Source organism: Sceloporus undulatus, chromosome 6 (assembly GCF_019175285.1).
Source record: "Sceloporus undulatus isolate JIND9_A2432 ecotype Alabama chromosome 6, SceUnd_v1.1, whole genome shotgun sequence".
In the NCBI taxonomy this organism is placed as follows: Eukaryota; Metazoa; Chordata; class Lepidosauria; order Squamata; family Phrynosomatidae; genus Sceloporus; species Sceloporus undulatus.
This window is the reverse complement of record NC_056527.1, coordinates 106,300,838-106,321,509: the sequence shown is the minus strand read 5'-3', so window position 1 is coordinate 106,321,509 and position 20,672 is coordinate 106,300,838. Positions and strand designations below refer to the sequence as shown.

At 42.3% G+C, this 20,672-nt stretch overlaps 2 protein-coding genes across 9 annotated transcripts in view; both read left to right on the top strand.

Moving 5' to 3' along the window:
• Positions 1-8,793, top strand: part of ODAD1 (outer dynein arm docking complex subunit 1) — a 34,835-nt gene extending 26,042 nt beyond the window's left edge. For all 8 annotated transcript variants that reach the window (XM_042477401.1, XM_042477397.1, XM_042477396.1 and 5 more), the window contains 5 exons: positions 847-1,015; positions 2,573-2,736; positions 3,681-3,778; positions 6,621-6,699; positions 8,216-8,793. In XM_042477401.1, the coding sequence (XP_042333335.1) occupies positions 847-1,015; positions 2,573-2,736; positions 3,681-3,778; positions 6,621-6,699; positions 8,216-8,323 (618 nt within the window). In that variant the 3' untranslated portion in view covers positions 8,324-8,793. The remainder of the gene's footprint in view (positions 1-846; positions 1,016-2,572; positions 2,737-3,680; positions 3,779-6,620; positions 6,700-8,215) is intronic.
• Positions 8,794-19,624: 10,831 nt separating this feature from the next.
• Positions 19,625-20,672, top strand: part of MYADM (myeloid associated differentiation marker) — a 15,872-nt gene continuing 14,824 nt past the window's right edge. Inside the window, exon 1 of the mRNA XM_042476213.1 lies at positions 19,625-19,772. The gene's annotated coding sequence lies outside the window, so the exon portion shown is untranslated. The remainder of the gene's footprint in view (positions 19,773-20,672) is intronic.

Genomic DNA, 20,672 nt, shown 5'->3' with positions numbered 1-20,672 from the left:
AAAATAAAACTGATGTGTATAAGAGGAAAACCTGGGAGTTTCAGAGACGTTTCTCTTATCTAGAGAGGTTCTAAACTAAATAACATGCCTCCATTTCTAGGAGCAGATATCTATCTATCTGTCTAAAGATATATACAGTATAGGTGAGAGCCAGTGTAGTGTAGTGGTTTGAGCATAGGACTTGGCCTCTAGAGATGGGGGTTCAGTGGCCTGCTCAGCCTAGGAAACCTACTGGGTCACATTGGACAAGTCACACACCTCAACCCTAGAAAATTCTGATAGAATTGCTTAGGGTCACCATAAGCTGGAAATAACTTGAAGGCACACAGCAACATAGATAGATGGATGGATGGATGGATGGATGGATGGATGGATGGATGGATGGATGTGAAGTTGAAGGCTTTCATGGCTGGCATCCATAGTTTTTTGTGGGTATTTCGGGCTATGTGGCCATGTTCTAGAAGAGTTTCTTCCTGATATTTCACCAGCATCTGTTGCTGGCATCTTCTCTTCTAGAACATGGCCACATAGCCCAAAAAACCCACAAAAAACTATAGATAGATAGATATTTGCCAAAACACTTTTTCACGAAGAGAGGCTCTTTGGGAGGGATCCAGTAAGGTCTCAAGGGCTGCAAAAAAGCCCTGGTGGCCTGACATACACACCACTCTATACCTTCTAGATACCTTGATATCATGTCTATCCTAAAATGCATTTTTTTTCACAAGATGGTTTTACACTTCTGCAGCCAGTTGCATGCAAGTCCACTGCACTCTTGCTGGCCTCCCTAGAATAACAAAAGGACTATTTCCCACCCTTTCCCATCTTTGCCCTTTGCTCTTCTAGCTCCGCCGTGAAATAGCAGAGGTCCAAAAGCAAGATAGTGAGAAGGAGGCAGAACAGCTGTCAAGGCTAAGGGATGCTGAAGCCCAACAGGAAGAAGTTGTGCAAGAGGCAAACCGAATGGAGATCAAGCTTAAAGGTGTCAACAAGATTTGGGAGCAGCTCAAAAATGGTAAACAAGCATTACTTCCTCCTCTAAGCAGAGGAGGTGACATCACAGAAATTGAGAGAGCAGGGATGAGAGAGCAACAAACATGCAGGGAAACTTTTCTCTGCACTCTTCAGGTCTAGGGATTTGCTCATCTTTAAACAAATGCTGAGGGCCCAAACAGACGGGCCAAATGAAGCAGCTTCAGGCCACTTTGAGGTGTCCTCCAAATAATGCACACCTCCTAAGAAGCCAGAAGCCACGCTGAAGCTATGTTCTGGTCCTTATGAACGGATCACAGCTTCAGCACAGCTTCCAACCTCTTAGGACACGTATGCCGTTTAAACAGCACACCTCTAAAGTGACTTGGAGCTGCTTCATTTGGCCTGTCTGTTCAGGCTCAAAGTTTTAAAAAAGTGCCACATTCCATTTTGGATGCTGCATTCTGGTCAGGACACCTGAATGATAGACCAGCATCACCCAAATACTAGAAACTCTACTCTTATCATGCCATCTTGTGATGGGACACCACCTGTGCTATGCTCTCCCTGCTCAGCCTGAAGGCTGTGTCCCAACTCTACCTATGCCACTCCATGTCATGAATGAGGAACATGTTGCCCTCAATATGGTACTGGACAGCATCTCCCATCATCCTGGGTATGAGAGCAGCTAGGGTAGACAAGGAAGTGAGAAAAAGAGAGTACAAGATCTGGATTGGAAATGCTTTGTGAGTTTGATACAGATGGGAATAGTGTAACCCTCCAGAAGTTTTTGGATAGCAACTCTCAGCATTCCTTACCCTTCTCTGTGCTGGCTAAGGCTACTGAAAATTACAATGAAATAATAGCTGGAGGGCTATACGATTGTTCTCACTGATATAACAAGTGGATTTTTTCCTGAAAAGTGGTCATGTAACTGGCAAATCTGGTTGAAGAGACCATTATGAATTTTGGATGTATGGACAGATTGTAGAGGGAGTTTTCTATTGTTTGAACAGAATACGTTGACTCCTAACAGTATCATCCCCTAACAGTAAAGCCTGGCTGGTGGTCAGGATGACGGGAGTTGTGGTCCAACAAGATCTTGAGGGCCAGAGATTTGCCCACCCTTGCTCTGAAGGGCAAAGGACAAAGTGGGAAAGAGAGAGAAAACATTATTATTTTTTCAAAATGGAAGAACTCATACTAATTCAGTAGAATTGATTGGTAGCAGCTTCAGACCAAAGAAAAGAAGTCTGTATAGCTTGTAATTAAGGCTGGAGACATATGGTAGCATTTAAAAGGGATCAGTGGTTTCAGAGGTTTTGTGACCCTTCTTTCAAACTGTTTTCGGTTCTCTGGGAAAACAAACCCACCAAATGTCAGCCAAGTCTTGCAGAATTCCTAGTCACAAGATGGGCTGTGTGTTGCTGTGGCCAGCTGAAAATGGTCTTCAAAGGAGATTTGCCAAGAGCTCTTATCCATTGGAATGGCTGGAGATGGGTCCCATCTTTTTTTAGGAAGGGAATGAAAATCAGTGGCTAGATCCCTGAGCTTGTTTGGCCATGATTAATTCATTTTGCTTTTTTCCTTCCTCTCAAAGCAATCGAGTCTCTCTTTTGGAAGCTGCAGTGTGACCACTCAGTGCTGGAAAATATTTTAGGGGGAACAACAACTGCCCGGAATGAAAACGTTGCAATCTACCTGGGCTTGATTGAACAGAAGACTAATGAGCTGTTGGCTATGTATTCATTTTTGCTTGCTGAGGTATGCAGTGTGGATGGGCAGGAGAAAATTTTGATAATGGAAACAAGGGGTTAGATGTTCATATTTCCAGTTTGTTTGTTATGGAGAAATTTGGCATGCAGTATATCTCCCCCCCCCCCAAAGCCCTCTAGGACAGGAAGAAGTAGCCTTCGGCCAGGTTTTCCCTACACAACCAAGTCAAACGTTTGTATTTATCATGTGGAAATGTTTTATTGGGTACTGTATGTCAAGTTGCAGGAAAAGTGTAGCGCTATGATTGCTGTACTAAGACTCATTGCAGTCTGTCCTACAAAACATCTACATAGATTTTTCCATTCCACTGTATTCTGTATTCATTTGTATTCTGATTTTCCTGGTGTAGGAAAAACACTGTCTAGAACTATATATTGGAATCTACTGCGGCTTCAAAGCATTCTGTAACTTTTGCTTACCTTGCCTCATTCATGATTCCACAGCACTTCAGTTTTTAATTTTGTACATATGCATTCCTGCAATTATGAGAATTAGAAACTTTTTTTTAAAAAAACCTGAAAGCCAACTATTGTAGTTGGCCCTCCGTTTTTGAGGGGGATCCGTTTCAGACCCCCCCCCCCATGAAAATGGAGACTTGCTGATATTCAAGCCCCATATGTCTGAATGGGGCACGTGCCTGTGAGCGCATGCGGGGTGTGTGCCATGGGGGCATGCCTCATTGAATTTAACGGAGGTCGGCCCTCTGTGAATATTGAAGACCATGGATCTCAAGACCGCAAGAATGGAGGGGCAACTGTACACAACTGCATCAGTACTTGTTTAGTTAGTTTGGACCTACTAGGTTGGATTGATCTGACTTAATAGTTGGGTGAGACTGTCTGTTCTCCATATCGTAAAGCTCTTATTTCAGATCCCAGGCAAAGGTGAAAATCAGTCTATCTCCCCTAACTCCCTTCTCTGTCCCTTCTCAGGAACAAGACCGGCCCTTTGTGGAGATAGCACAATTGCTCCTGGGGCAGACCTTTGAGTATCGGCCACAGTTGGTCCACCTGCGACCACCTACTACTGGGTAAGAAGAGCCACTTGTTCTCTCAGGAGCCTGCTTGTATATATATTTTTTTTGTTCTTTGTTTTTCTATGTGTTCCCTAACTTTAACAATAAAGCAGGAGTGAGGCATGAAGTGCATGGCCTTTTCTATAGTGGCACACATATCTTTGGTGATCTCATGAATTATAGAAAGAGCAGTTCAACAGTGGAATCAGATATTTGGGGTGAGTTGTCTCTCCCTGGCCAGTGATTTTCAGGCAGGGGTTGGGCAGCGATCTATTGGGGAAGCTTTTGCATTGGATTTCCCACATCAAGCACAGATATGGATTAGATGGCTTTTGATGTTCTCTCGAGTTCTGTCATTCTGCAAACAAACAAACAAATGAAACAGCCTGCACATTTGCAGCAACTCATTTGTCAGTGTGTACATAATTAATGTCAGAGCTTTGAAGAACTGAATGGATTGAAAAGTTAGATTGTTCTGTATAAATGAACCAATGGAAAGCTGCCTTGGTGTCAGCTTCTGAAATTTCTTTAGACCTAAAAAAACTACATTTGGGTCAGGAAAAAATGATGTTACAGGTATATCAGACACTAGTGTGCCTTTTTAGAAAGAAATCGTCTCCTAGTTGGATGGATAAAAATATGTTAATTTTGTATTAGTAACATCAATGATAATTGCAGATGCACATACTCTGGAACAGGAGAATTAACTGTTGACAATGCAGTTGGTTTTTGCATGCTTTCACTGTTGCTAAAACCTGTTGTTGGTTTGAGTGTTGGACTACAACTCTGGAGACCAGGGTTTGATTCCCCACTTGGCCATGAAGCTCACTGGGTGATCTTTGGTGAGTCACATGCTCTCAGCCTAAGGCGAAGGCAGTGATAAACCCCTTCTAAACAAATCTTGCCAAGAAAACCCCATGATAGGATCGCCATAAGTCAGAAACAACTTGAAGGCACACAAGAATAACAAAACCTGTTACTGTACGTCCAATTTGAAAGACAATTGTTCAATATGTATCTTTCAGTTGTCAGAAGGTGTACTGCTTCAGTTATGACTGAATGTGCAATGTATTGATGTCATCTTTGAGAAAATGTGTTTTTGGAAATATGGTCCACTTATACTAATGAGTATGCCATGTCCATATGTACTCTCTTCTTTTTTTCCCCTCTCCTTTTTTCCTTTTCTTCATTTGTTTTTTAAAAGAAATTTGATCTTAGAAACATTACTTTTGGGGCTCCATTTTCCAGAACCCCACAGCCTCTGCTCATGTTGAGTGGAGGATTCTGGGAATTATAGTTCAAAAAGTAATTTTCCTAGCCCTGATTTAGTTTTGGGTGCCAATTACAAATGTTTACTCAGGCTTTGGGGTGGGATTTTACCAGTTTCCTGCTTCCTGTTGTTTATTGTGGACTGCCTAATGACTTTTATATGTCCTGTGTATTTTAAAACTGTTTTATTAGGATGAGTTGTTTTCAATCATCTTGTGATAATAAGAGGCCTGTTTCCAATCAGAAAGGCAGGATACAATTATTTTAAATAAATAAGGGGTGAGGCAAGGCTAAAAGCTGTAAGAGACCTTGATTTTCCCACACAAACTTCTCAAGAAAAGCAACCATGGGAGGGAGTTTGTAGTAAGGTCTGGGAGTCAAAGATATAGGGATCTTTATCAAAACAGGCATTAATGGCTTAGAGTGATGCTGGGGTCATTGTCACAACCACCACTGCCACCCCACCCCAGGTGACACTAGTGATGCCACTGTGTCTCAAATTGCCATTTTCTTTCTATACCTCTCATGGTGCTTCTAAGTGGTGCATTGAGTGCTCAGATACAGAAGGAGAGAATTTCTGAGAGATCTAGATCTCAGTTTGCTTAAATCAAGCATAGGAATTTTGCTTATAGGCCTCATGTAGCCCCAAAGGCATTTTTGAAGTCACAGGGCAGGGAAAATAGCTGACGGAGGTTTCCCACTCCTAGCTTAGTGTCTTTAAAAATAGCAAGAGCAGGAATGGATTGTAGTGAGTGCCAGTGGAATTGCTTCTTGATTAGAACACGTATTTTGCCCCTCTTAATCACTCTGGCAGCCTTATACTGGACTAGCTGCTGTTTTCTGGCCATTATTCAGGAGAAGGAGAAAACAGGATCTATTTCAGTGGTAGGTAAAGAGTGATCCTGGGGACAGGGACGTAGCCAAGGGGGGGGGGGTCTTGGAGTCCAGACCCCCTCTTCCATTAGAAAAATGAATGGTGTGTGCTGCTGCGCCACCACACCCAAGCCCCATTATAATGGTGGCACTTAGTCTGGGAACCCCCCCCCCCTTTCCTAAAATCCTAGCTACGTCCCTGCTGGGGATCAAGATTTTTTCCCCAGCCTGCAACCACTGTAGACATCATTTTTCTGCCACCCACCCCAGGTGAGCTGTCTCTCCTGAACACCTCCAGGAATGGCAGTGTACCTATTAAGTAGGCTGCATCTGTTCCATTGTAATTGTTATTTCAAGTCAGCTTTGATTTTTTAAGAAACTGTTTCTCAAAACCCGAGAGACACCTCACTATTTTTGACATTTTTTTGTAATTTGTGTGTCTTCCAAAGGGTCCCAGGGCAGAAAATTAGCCTGCAGACCCACTACTTTTGCCCACCCCTCATTTATAGGATTAATTAAAGACGGGAGAGGCCTAGAGTCCAGATGTCTTGGGAGGATGGGACAGCATTCCTCGGTCCTTTGGAATTTCATAGGACTTCTGGGTCTTTTAAACAACATAAAACAGGGACAGTCTGTTTTGGAAAGGGATTCCTTGGAAAGAATCATTGCAAGGGACTCTTTTCTTTTAAATCACTATTTTCTTTGCTCTTCACAGGCCTGGCCATGACCCTATAGCAGAAGAAGACCAGAGACCTTTAACACATGAAGAGCTCAAAGACAAAGTTATGAATGATGTGAGTTAAAGGGATTGAGGAGGCTGCTGGGCTCTTTTGTGAGGGTTAAAGAAATTATAGGATAGTTTTAGTGGAGAGGAAGCCTTCAGGCATTCTTAGAAGACGATGGTTCAGTGGTTATGTCTTACAAAGCAAGTGTCTTACTTTCTTATACTAGTTACACATGGTTTGTGTAAACCATGATGTGTGTGAAGAGCTTGACTATTATTTTTAAAAAGTAGCTTGTTACACACACTCATTAATGTAGCATGGGGTTGGGAAATGGAACTGTTTTAAATTGTTAATTTTACTCTTATGATATTTTATTGTTATATTGTATTGTAATCTGCCTTGATTCTCTCAGGAAAAGGCAAAATATAAATCATCATCATCATCATCATCATTTAACAGTGTTTTTGTTATTGTTACCTTACTGTCAAGGTGATGTTGACTTATGACAATCCTGTGATAAGAAACCTCTGAGTGACCTGTTTAAAAATCCTGATCAGGTCTTGCAAATGTCTTCCTTGATTGAATCAATCCGTGACTACTGCAGTGTCTCTCATTCCTTGCTATCTATTTACTGTAGCAGTATATCACTATCATGTTACTTTTTCGCTATACATGCAGGCACACACCCTCCTCAGAAACCTTTTATGAGTGATATGTAATTGTTATTTATTATGCTAAAAATAATATATCAGTCATGATCTTTTTTTAATTTAATGATTTCATTATGCCCTCATTAGGGGGAACATTATTGGTTGTACTGTAATTAATAACTTCCAAACTTTGAGTATGTCCCTACCCATGTGCATGTATACAAGAAATAAAGTCATGATACAATTTCCCAGATTTATCTTCTTTGCCTTCTAGTTAGGAAGCAGCTCTGCATGTCCAGTGGGTGGATCTGACCCCACTACTGAAATATTTTAATGCAGAAGCAGCTGCATGGGTAAATAGTACTTAGTCTTCAAAGAGGAGCACCCACTCTCTCTAACTCTCTATTTTACTTACCTTTTTGGAACATATATGTGCCAGTTTATTGAAACTATGGCCCATAGTTCCAAAGAGGAAAATTGCATTCCAGATGGATAGACTCATTCAAGGAAGCCACGGCCTTGAGTTTGCAAGACCTGAGTGGGACTGTTGATAAAACAGTCTCCCATGAGAGGTCTCCCATTCATAGGGTTGCCATAAGTCACAGTCAACTTGATAGCAGTTAATAACAGCAGTGGCTCATGGTTAAATACAACAGTTGAGCTATAAAATAAAGCCTTAGACAAGGAATCTGTCCCTCCTGTGGGCCCACCCTGCACAGCTATCAAGAGAATAAAGTGAATGGATGTAGCTGCTGCTTCATGCATCATTATTTCTGTGCCTGAAGAGGGCGAGTGACCAAGCAATGAAAGGAGGCAGAGTAACTGATAGTGCCATAAATCTTCTATTGAGTCTTTGCAGATAACTAAAGAGCACTTGCAGTAACTGATTTATTGCATGAATATAATACAGTGCATTTCTCTTCTGCCACCCCCAGGTTCTGAGGAAAGCAGCAACACTTTCTCTAAAGAAAAACACACAACTTGATGCAAGAACTGCACGTTCTGGGTCAATTGGGACAAAGAAACAGCTGCCATATTCTTGACTTGAATAGGAATGTATTCACAGGGACCATTCACATTACAATATACCCCAGTTCTGAAATCGATTCTTGCACGTGAAGTTCATATTGGATCCGAATCCTTCACAATCCATGTCAGGGCTTGCACAAGGAAAAGCCCCTTACCCCGGGGTATCCAGATTCGGGCTAAAATCCGTCTTTTCCCAAAAGATTTGGGTTGCCCGAAGTTTGAACTTGCCCTTGATCATGATCGGAGCAAATTAGGGAGGGATTAGGGTCAGGGGCGGGCAGAGGTCAGAGCATTCCCTCCCATCATCAGAAAGGAGGGGGAGGAGGAGGAGGAGGAAAGAGCCGAAAAAAGGGGAATTGCTGGATGCAAAGGGTGACAGGAGAAAGGGGGAAATCAGGGGTGGCTTTTGGCTGCAGAAGGCTGTCAAAGAGAGGTGGGGGGTGGAGAAAGTAATGAAGGAGGAGGAGGAAGAGGAGGAGGAGGAGAAAGGGGCTGTGGGAGGAAAGGAGCCATGGAGGGGATCCTAAAACGGAACAGGAGGAGGAGGAGGATGAAGGAGCTGGGGGAAAGGGTCAGTGGGCTTCCCCGAGGGTCTAAATGAAGGAGGAGGAGGAGGAGGATTTCCAGGGGGAATTGGGTTGCGGGGCTACGCTGGGGCATGTAGGGAAATCAGGTTGCTTGTTCTACTTTCATCTTGCTCCTGGATTATTGTCAGAGGGAGGTGGGGGGGTTTGAAGAAAGCTCAAAGGGAGGTGATGGTCAGAAGGAAGGAGGATTGCCCAAGGAAGTAGGGCTGTGGGTCCAAGCTGGGGGATGTAGGGATATTAGCCTCTTTTGACAATTTATGCGCATTATTTTTTGGGTGCTTGCTTGCTCTACTTTCCTCTTGCTCCTGGATGATGATTATGATTATTATTATTATTATTATTATTTGTGTTATATGAGGATGCTACAGGAATGCCTGCGCTGCATTTCCATTTTATTCCCAATTCATTCCATGGGTCTACTTTAGTTGGTACTGACAGGTCACACTCTCTCAGCCTCAGTGGAAGGCAATGGCAAAGCTCCTCTTGCAGGAGGAAAAGGGTCAGGTCAGGTCAAAGGCAGGGCACGAACGGAGCTCACATCAACCCCCCCCCACTTTTTTATATTTTTTAAAAATTATTTTTTACCAAATATGCGCATGATTTGTTTTCTTGAGGCAGATAGAGCAGGGCTTGTGGACTTTCCCTTTCATCTGCTGGCTTCCAGCACAGGGGAATGTTACAAATGTTGCAAAAGGCTAGACTTACAATCAATGTTACATTTTTTGCTCTTGTCAATGATACATGCTTTTGCTTCTGAATTCAGAGGCAGCCCTGAATTGCATGGCAATTGCATCCTTTTCTGGCATTTCCAAGGTGAGGAATTTATTATTATTATTATTATTATCATTATCATTATCATTATCATTATTATCATTATTATTATTTCATGTGTAAGAGGCATTCTGGAGGGCAAGGAGTGGGGGATGCATTAGCTTGCATGGGATTGAAAATGGGGACGGGGCAGATCTGACCCAAATGCCCAAACATACACACAACACACAAAAAAGAGGTTTTTTAAAAATTGACACTTGGGGCATTTTGTGCATGGCTCTTTAAAAAAAAGGAGGGGGAGGACACTCCGATGCCCCTGCAAAAACGTCACCATGACGATTGTTTGATTGACAGCAGGCACCTTTGGCAGCAGGCACAGAATGCATTCGATTTAAATGCTCCTCTTTTGTAGTGGGCACTTGCTAACGGAGAGATTCGGAGGAGGGGCATCCGAATCAGCCCAGTTCCTTCCAGATCTTTGATGCCAGTCTGAATGGGGCCACAGTCTGGGTCATGATGTACAAAAGACAAAAGCTGTGTTATCACAGGCAGGGTTGTGTTACAGTACGTTTTCGTCCTGGCTTCACTGTCCTTAAACACCAGTAACTTCAGCAGAGCCTTGCTCACACTTGGGATGGCTAGTGTGCCTTGTAACCTTCACCCTGCAGAAATCTTGCTCTGATCTTGGAAGGTCTTCTTTCCTTTGGAGACATGCCTTCTTGACTGATTAGGACAAATGTACTGTATTGTATGAATGATGTGGAACATGTGCAGCCTGTATCTTAACAAGACTCTTCAGTCTAATACCACAAGGCCTTTAAGTTCCTTGACTTAACTCCACTTCTTCTTGCAAAGAAAGAATGTGGTTTGTTTGTTTTTAAATTGCCTTTAGTGCTGGTATTTCTCCTGCAACTTGTTCTATAAAGCAAGTTGGTCCATGGTCTAGTGAATACACACTTTTGGTAGCCTTCTGGACAAGACTGCTGAGCTCCCTAATATTAAAAAAGGCCACTATTGGAGAAGAAGGAGTTCACTGAAACTTGCTTTGTCCTCTAGCAGCCACGTTGGGCCAGAAAACCAGCATATTTGCTTGCTCCTATGCTTAGCTGAAGCCTCCAAAATAGGAAATGGCTGTTAAATAGAACGGTTGAGGCCCCAGAGGGGTGTGCTGGGTGTGTTTAAAACATTTGGCTGCACATTTAACTGGCATTTTTGTTTCTTTTTTAAACAGAACTTTAGCTTGCTCCTCGGAAAGTCTGTGGTTTTTACCACGTGGGCATCTAATATGAGGCTGTGTCTGTCCCACCCACAGCTCCTGTTTACCACTGCCAGCTGTAGCCTCAGGAGTGGCATATATGAAAGTCTTAACATGTGAAAATGTACATGAAAACAGCACCTTCAGGCTCTGTGTGTGAGCGGCAGATTCTTCATTGTCCTCAGTTTAGTTTTCTTTCAGCTCTGATTTTAGCATATGGATGTCCTTTTTATTCCTCATTTCCCCCCAATTGGGATAAGAGCCTGATACGCTCTTCTTCACTCCTCAACCCTTCTTTGTCGTGTTCCTATTTCACTTTTCCTACAGTGTCCCAGAGTGAAATCTTGGGCAATCCATTCATGATCATCATGAAGATAGGCTTGATAGTTTCACTGAATGAAAATTGTTGTATTCTTTCAGTCTTGCCTTTCCTGTGGATGCAGAATGTGGGGGTGGTATGTGGTGGGAAGTGGGAGTGGGGCATGAGGCCAGATGCACACGCAGGCATTGTGAAAAAGGTGAAAAAGACTGTCTTGCTTTTTAAAATTATCAGTGTAAATTGAAAACTGCATGATTAAAACATTTAATTGACAGAAACCATCATTGGCTTCTGATCATTTTTCTGTGGAAAGGAGGATGGGTCCCAAGAGATTGGTAATTGCACAGAGTCCTGTCAACTAGTGTATATAGTGTATAGTGTATATAAGTCTAGAAAATTTAGTCCAAAAATTGAGCCAAAAAAACCTGAATCCATTTATCCAGGAGTTAATGTAAGTTCTGTACTTAACTCTTATTTAAAAAAGAACCATCCCTTGGTGAAAGGCAAGAGCATAATCTGTCCTGAAAGCACTGACCGTCCTTTACTCTCATCCAGCCTTTGGTGTGAGCACAGATATGCCTGCTGGAATTTTGTAACTTATTTGGCATTGTTTTCCTTTGCTTCATCCTTTTGTTACACGCCCCTAGGTTTTACCCTCGATTTATCCATGGGTCATATCAAAATACATAATTTTGGCCCTAAAACTGGCCTGTGATTTATACATGAAGTCAACTTATAGTTGAGTATATACGGTATGTAGAAAGGTGTGTGTGTATATGTACTGTATTTACGGGGTGGGGAGACTTTCCTCTATTAGAATTATGGAGTTGGAGGGACTCTTACAGGCCATCACATCCAGCCCTTCTTCAGTGCAAGATCTCCAGCTAAAGCATCCCCATCAGCCTCTTTTTGAAGATGTCCAGAGAAGGAGACACTTCTACATCTCTAGGCAATTAGTTCCATTGCCAAACTACTTATACTGTCAAGAAATTCCTTTGAATGTTCAATCAAAACTACTTTTCTGTAACTTCATTAGAGGTTTTACCCTCTGGGACAGCAGAGAAAAGGTCTGTCCCCTCCCCTGTGACAGATCTTGGAGTATTTAAAGAGTACAATAATGTCATTTCTTAGTCTTTTCTTTACCAAGCTGAACAAGTCCAGGTTCTTCAGCCTTTCATCATAGGTTTAGTTCTCCATATTGCTTATCACCCTTGCTTCCCTTCTCTGAACATGCTCCAATTTGTCTGTATCCTTAAAATGAGGTGCCCAGAAATGAACGCAGTTCTCCAGATGAGGCCTGACCAATGCAGAATATATGCAGATTATTGCTTCGCTTCACTTGGAAACTATGCTTCTGTTAATGCAGGCTAACATAGCATTTGCTTTCTTTGCTGCAGCATTACACTGTTGGCTCATGTTCAATTTATGATCTAAAATATCTCAAGGTTCTTTTCGTGTGTAGTACTACTGAGCCATATATCCCCAATCCTATACCTGTGCATTTGGATTTTGTCACCTAAATGTAGAATTTTGACATTAGTCACTATTGAATTTCATTTTATTATTTATTGCCAAAAACTGTGATGGTGGGAGGGGAACAGTAGTAAATTTTGATCCTCAGACCTCTATAACGGCCTATCAGTTACTTAGATTGGTTCTACTGGTGTTTATGGGAGTATTGCACAGGTAAGACAAGTTTCTTCCACATTAGTCCTTCTGTCTGGAGTTGCCATGCTATATTCACTCATCTGAAGAAGGGCAACTGTAATCCCTAATCTAATATTGTTTTATTTATTTATCTGGAATATTTATACCCTGCTCTTCAGGCAAAAAGACTCTGAGTGGCTTATATTATATTATTATATTATATTATTATTATATTATAAAAGACTGAGTGGCTTACAAATTATATTATACATGAATAAGGATCTATAGCTATACAAAAGATAATGCAACATACTTTACTATATGCATATAGCAAGCAAGCATTCTGAATTAGACAGAAAATGCAAATACTATATATATATATATATATATATATATATATATAGCTTGCTATAAAGCAGGGGTAGGGAAAGTGTGGGCCATATGCTGTTTGTTTGTTTTTCACCCTGGGTCCCCAAATGTTAAAATGCCTCCCAAGACACCTAGAGAGTAGGGTTGAACTTTGCCAGATATGGGTGAATATTGGGTCATTTTAGGCCCAGAAATGGCCTTTTCTCCACCATAAGAATTGACTCAGAAGTCAACTTCACAGTCACTTCTTCTTGGACCAAAGACTACTCTGCCAAAAATGGTTTGGAGAGACCCAGATATGTGATAAAATTGTTTTCCATTCCTGCTTGGGGCATTTGGAGGAATTATTTTTAAAAATGTGTGGGGTATAGACTTCTGCAGTCTCCTTCCCAAAATGTTGCCCATCTCTGCTTTAAAGTATGGAAAAATTGCACATGTCTAACTTCTTATAGCATTTAAAAAGGTTCTTTGATTTACTCGTTTCCTTTATACATCTAGTCATGTATTTGACATTTATTTTTGCTTGAAGACTTCTCTGTCTTTCAGTATTTCTCTCTTTAATTCCACTGTATGAGGTCAACCTGGGAATGCTGCATTTGCGAGTTTGCTAGAAGCCTGTGTCTCGCTTACAAATGGATTGCATTTTGTAATTCTGTACAAACAGTTATTGCAATTAGCATTTAGAGCCACAAGCTCTTATATTTATGCTTCTATAAAAGCAATTTTTTAAAAAAGGCAAATAAAACATTTAAACTCCCCCTTCCCAACCCCCAACCAGGAAACAGGCGCTGACTAACAAAGGGCAATTCATCACTAACCCACCCTCATAGTGAACAGGAGCAATAAAATGGCAGCACTTGCAATGACAAATGTTGAATTAATGCTGCGTGGCACCATCGCTAATCAGGTCGCTTGTGAATAAAAATCTCTGCAATGAGGGGAAGGGTTTTGTTGGATAATAAACTAAGTGCTGTGCAAAACCTCCACTTTAATTCCACAGCTAACCTGATTATAGTAAAGCTCTAATCAGTGGTATTAAAAGGTTTTATTTGGTTGGAAGACTTGGGGGGTCGTTCAGATTTTTTTTAGGTCGATGATGCAGATCACCTTGCTCACGCATTTGGGGTTTGTTATTCACATTATGGAACCGCATCGATGCACATCTCTGTAAGTTTGGTTGTTCACATGTGCAAGCATTCAAATAATGATAGAGCCAAGAATGTGGATGCATTTGGAAACTCTTTTTTTTTTGGTATGCAGCATTTTATGCTTTTATTGGCATTGGTTATTCATACTACCGATGATACAGATCTTTTTTAAAAACTTGGTTGGGGAAACCCGATATCGATTATTCCAGATTCAGTGGGTTTTTTTGCAGCCCCAAAACACACTTGGAATGTGTGTGAACAACAGAGATTTAACCCAGAGTCATCCTAGATTATTTTCACAGTGTGAATAACCCCTGTGAGAGAAAACCCTAACCAAGTCCTCCTCTTCAACCTTTTGGCAGAACCATTTGTCAGCCATTAGGTGTCACCAGTGTCCTTTTAAAAAGGACTATGATGAAAGACAATTAGAAGAGAGCAAACACAGGATTGGGAGGAGTCCTGCAAATTGGAAATAATAATAATAATTGCAAATTGGAAAAAAAATGTGAGAGGCATGGAGAACTAGTGGGTCCACTGGGAAAGTTGTAGGGTATCATCTCTTAGGGTGCATCTGCATTGTAGAAATAATGCTGTTTGACAGCACTTTAAGGGCTCCATCCTATTGAATCTGCAGATTTGTAGTTTTAGCCTTCTCTGCCAGAACAGGGCAACCAGATGTGCTAACCGCAAAGGATATCTGATTGCTAATTGCAAACAAACTATACTCCAACCTGCTTTCAACAATCTAGAAATAAATGAATAGAAATACCTTTAGCAATATCATGGTGGTTTTCAGAAATGTATAATTGTTATTTACATAACCCAATATGATACTTTAACAAAATATTTTGCTATCCCCCTTTTTATCTAGTTGTTTGCCCTGCTGTGGGTTCTGGGGTTTTGTTGTTTTTGCTGCTGTTGTTGTATGCCTTCAAGTCATTTCCGACTTAAATAAATCTAAGTCGAACCTGTCATTACATTTTCCTGAATTTTATCTGGCCATACTTGCTTTGCTCTAGCCTATCATTATACCTGTAGCACGTCCGCTTATGGAGCGCAGCCTTTAAGATCTGTTCCAAAATAAAATGTGCTCCTCATTTCTCCAGCCCTGCCATACTATAACATTTTAAAAGAGATGGCAATTGTGTGGCCCTCCAAATGTTGTTGGACTGCAGCTCCCAGCATCCCAGCCACCATAACCAATGGTGAATCATGCTGGAAGTTTCAGCTCAACAATAGGTAGTTTTAGGTATCCTGCTTTCAAGTATTCATTAGCAGAGAAGTACAGCCATACCCTAAAGGCACCAGATCCCTGTCTGATATTGGAAGCTAAGCAGAGTCAGCTGTGGATAATACTTGGATGGGACACAGACAACAAACTATTAAGTTCATGGGGTTGCTACAAAGATCTCGTATTGAAGGCACACAAGCCATACCTGATTTATCAAAGCCTGTCTGACAAAGAAGCTCCTTCTTACAAAGTCTGTTAATGCCTGTCCAGCTCCTCTTTCCTTTATGCAGCTGGAAGTTTTTTTTTAGCAGCATCAGCATTGGAAGGATGGTGAAGCAGGGCTGAAGAAACACAGACTTTTAGTGTCAGGTTGCAGCAGTGTGTTTGCAGTAAACAGTGGCCTCATTCCCACTACATAATAAACCGGGTTTCAAACTGATCTGAACTGGTTTAAATGGCCTTTGTTTGCACTTGCGCCAATCAATTCAGTGCAAGGGGGGGGGCGCAGTGCTAAACCCATTTAAACCAGTTCTTCTGGATCTGCAGCATTCCCTGCTTCTTTTGAAATGAATCAATTCAGTGCAAGTATGAACGCGCTATTTGATTCGGTTCCTGTGGCGCAGTCATCCCTGTGAGGTGACTCCATCATTGAATCAATTCATTGCTGAATGTGAACGTGAAGTAGATTAAATTGAAACGGGTAGGTTCAATCATGGCTTGAATAGTGAGAATGTCTATTTGGTGCTAAATTGAGTAGACGATTCACCTCAAAAATATTTATTTTGTGGGAATGAGGCCAATAAAATTTGTGCTGAGAACAAATGGGATTCTACTCTTACTGATCCTACTGTAGCTGCATGTGTCCACCTACAAGAGATACCCTGGGGAGAGGCCGGTAAGAAATGATGATGATGATGATGATGATGATGATGATGATGATGATGATGGGCATGTGTGGAAAAAAAAACATAATGAAAACATTTAAGCCTTTCTCACCAGCTACCTCCCAGCATGTTAAAAAAAGCATAGATAGCCACCAAAATGGAAACTGTAACAGTTTGTGGTTCCAAAATTAGAAATTGTGTTGTTACTTTTGGAGGGGGCGCGAACATGAATCGAACATTTCCTAGGGGTGCAGGGTATAGAAAAGATTGGGAACCACTGTTCTAGGGGATGAAGCAGAAATCAAGCAGTTTTGAGCCGCTCTGGAGGTGTGGTGTTTAGATGACGCATGACTCCAAAGAAGGCGGAAAGCAAAACGAAGTTGCGCTCCGGGGCTAAAAAATGGATCAAAAAGAAGTTGGGATACTCTGGCTTAACTCAGAAAATGCACATCTTCATGCTTGCATATAAACAACCCAACACAAGGTTGTGGCAAAGCAAAAAAATGAAAGTGTGACAACTCCAATGGATGTAATTACAACAGCCCAACATGGGGTGAAGGGGGTATGTATGGGGGCCCTCTATGATTGTGCTTTGCCAGTGTTATCACTCACACACCGATGCCCTGTACTGGCGGAGCATCGCACATGTGACTTTGTGGCTGATCAAAGGGGCAGCCATGCAATGGGATGGCATTTGGGCAGGACGTGGGAGGTAACTGGAGGTCGCAAGTGGTGTGTTTGTGCACCATGCATAGGGAGAAGGCAACAACAAAACCAAAAAAATTACCCAGCAGTCAGGCCTTGCATATACGGTCCACTTTAGGAGCAGGCCATGCAGACCTGCTATTGGAAAAATCAGGATGGAGGTGCTTTTTCCTGTTTGTCTGCTCCAGCTCTAGGACTTTTTCTTGACTAGAGTTGAAGCTGATGAGGTGGACTCTACAGCCAAATAAACTTATGGCATAATAAAATTGTAGTCTTTTAAGATGTCACAACGAATATATTATCCCCACTTCCTGCAGCTGGAGGGGAGGCATGCTGAAACTGAAGGGAAGTCATTTGCAAAAGGCCATCGAGTGATTTCATGACAGGCGTGACAGTAAAAGCCAGAAACACCTTGATTTATAGCTGTTTCCTAAAGTGCTAGGTGGATACTTATCCTTTTATTTTATGTTTAAAAAGGACTTTCTGTTCAATTCTTTGTGCATTTGAGTTTCGTTTTCCCTGCCTAAAAATAAAAATGAAGGGAGCCGTTTTGCATACAAAGAACCCTCTGTTCTTCCAAAAGGGACAATGGAAATAAAGCAGGAAAAGGGGGAGATGGGCCTGTTTTAATGGAATCGGCCTGGAAATAGTGTTGGGAACATGAGACAAGCCAGAGTTTTATTTTGTCCATTGACATCTGTGTTCTTGGGGAGCAAAGAGCTCGCAGACACAAAGGGCACACATTTTTAAATTTAATTTAATTTTAAAAAAATAGGTCACTGTTGGAAAAGATGCAAAAAATGTTGGATGAAACGACATTGGAGGTCAGAACATGTCCACCCAGAGGGAAGCATAAAGGGTTTCTGGCTTTTTAAGGAAGAATGAAAAGGATTTGAAAGGGGAAAATAGGGTTGGCCCTTTGTATCCATGGAGTCTGCATCCATTGATTCAACCATCCACAGCTTAAGCAAGGCTTGGTTTTTCCCATGACCTTGGGCATGTCACATGCTCTCAGCCTCAGGGGAAGGCAATGGCAAACCTTCTCTGAACAAATCTTGCCAAGAAAACCACATGATAGGGTTATGGCCTTAGGGTCGCCATAAACTGGACACTACTTGAAGGCACACACTGCCACCAACAAATATAAGGGGCATCCTTTTAATACACCATTGTATATAATGGGACTTCAACATCCATGGATTTTGGTATCCACAGGAGATCCTGGAATCAAACCAGCATAACGTAGTGGTTTGACTGTTGGACTGGGACTCTAGAGACAAGGGTTCGAATCCCCACTCAGCCATGGAAACCCACTGGGTGACCTTAGTCATGTCACACTGTCAGTTTCATGGGAAGGCACTAGCAAGGAAGCACTTTTTAAGCTCAACCTCAGTCACACACACAGCACTCCAAAAGAAATTCTTTGACACATAATGGCAAGAAAAACTTCCTTTTTTTTGGATCTGCTGTATTTCTGCAATCTAAACAGCTTTGTGTTAGCAGCAAGGCCTGCATATCCTCCAACATTGTACACATGAAAACTGGGACACATGTGGCCAAGCAACATCAGAGTGTGGTCAAGGTGGCGAAGGTTATTTATGTGGAAGAATACATAGTCTAGAAGAAGCTACAGCAGCTTGCTTTTGCCTGAGACAACTGCAAAGGGCAAGATTCCTCCGTCCTCTCCTCTTGCTAAGTACAAACTACTATTGCACTTATTTTGTACCAAGTGAAGGACAAAAGGGGAAAGTGGGAGGAAGAGAGAGAAACTGGGGCATTTTAAAAGCAGCTGAAAAAGTGGGACGGCAGAGGATTAACCAGGTCTGTCCCTGCCAAATCGGGACAGTTAGAGGACATGGGTCTGTGAGATGAACAGAATCAAGACCATAATAATAATAATTATAATAATAATGGTCTGTTTGTCTCTTGGATCTCTGTATGATTGTCAGTCTGCCCTGCCTTTAGGGGAAGTGAGACATTTGCCTCAAATGTGGTGTACTAAAAGGCACTGTTACTTTTAAAGTAATCATTATTGCATATTGTTGGGATTTTCTGCTACCATGTTATTTCAGAATAACATTCCACCTGGAGTGGAAGAAGGTGGAAATGGAGGGCAGGCCCAGGAAAAAAGGAGGACCACCCAGTGCAGGCTGCTTCTTGTTGTGTGTGTGTGTGTGTGTGTGTGTGTTGTGAAGACATCTGGCTGATGATGCCTCTGGATGTGGAGTTAGGAGGATGCTTTGCACCAGAGAGCAAGGGACCTCTCAAGAGGAAGTGCTCTGCTCCTGATGTGTACTTTTCTCTCCCAGCAACGCAGCAAAACAACTCCCCCCCAGCCCCTGGCCCCCATCTCCTCCTCCTCTGCTCCTTCTCCGCCCACGTCCCACCCTTTTCTTTTTTCCATCCCTCCTTCAGCCCCAGGGCTGTGTCCATCCTCCCTTTTGCCAAGTACCACACCCAGCCAGCCTCTTTGGACATACATTATTGCATCTTGCTCAGAGGAGAGCATCTCTAGCCTTGCTGTACAGTGCTGTTTTTGCCCTGAAAGTAAGTAACTTTGGGGATCTAAATCTTGAGACTCTCAATGGGGAAAGACAGGAGAAGGGGAAGAGGAAAGTTCTGCAACGTGAAAGGGAAAGGAGAGAGAAAAGAGGCTTCAAAGACATGGGTGGGCTGTTGGTGAGTTGGAAAGGCAAGGGCTAGGTAGATCCAGGGTCACCAGGTGTCCTCTGCAAAAATAGAGGATGGCCCAGTGAAATGGAGGACATGCCCACAGAGGAGCCAAATGCATGCTGCTTTGTCAAAATGGAGGGCATTGTGGAATGCTTCCCGGACAGAAGGCTGCAATGGAGGACACGTCCGGGGAAAGGAGGACGGTGGGTGGATAGGGTCCCAGGCTTTACTCTGGTGCCACAACCAACTACAGTTCCCAAAATTCCACAACATGGAGCCAGGGCAGCTCAAGCGGTCTGCAGTGCGGACTATTTCCGCAGATTATTTCTGCAGTGCGGATGAGGACGAAAAGAGGGTTAAAAAATAATAATAATCAAAGAACAAAACAAGAGGTGACTGGATAGGAGATCCAGCCAAAAAGCGACATCCAAGAAATGGCAGGATTGCAACTTTTGGCAGTCCAAGAAATATCAAGATTGCAACCTTGTGCAATGCAAGAAATTGCAGGATTGCTGCTTTTTTGCAATCCAACCAGTTGCAGGGTTGCAACTTTTTGGCAGTCAGAAGAAATGGCAGGGTTGCAACTTTTTTGCAATCCAAGCAATTGCAACTTTTTGCAACCAGGATAGTTACAGGCGATCTAGGAAAGGGAAAATTCTAAAAACTTTGTGCGTTTGGGAGGAGGAAGTTTTGTCCAGATCTCTTTGCATGGACAAACTCCATGGCTTGGCTTCCCCTTTTTAAGAACGCCCCACCCCCCTCCAGGGCATGGTT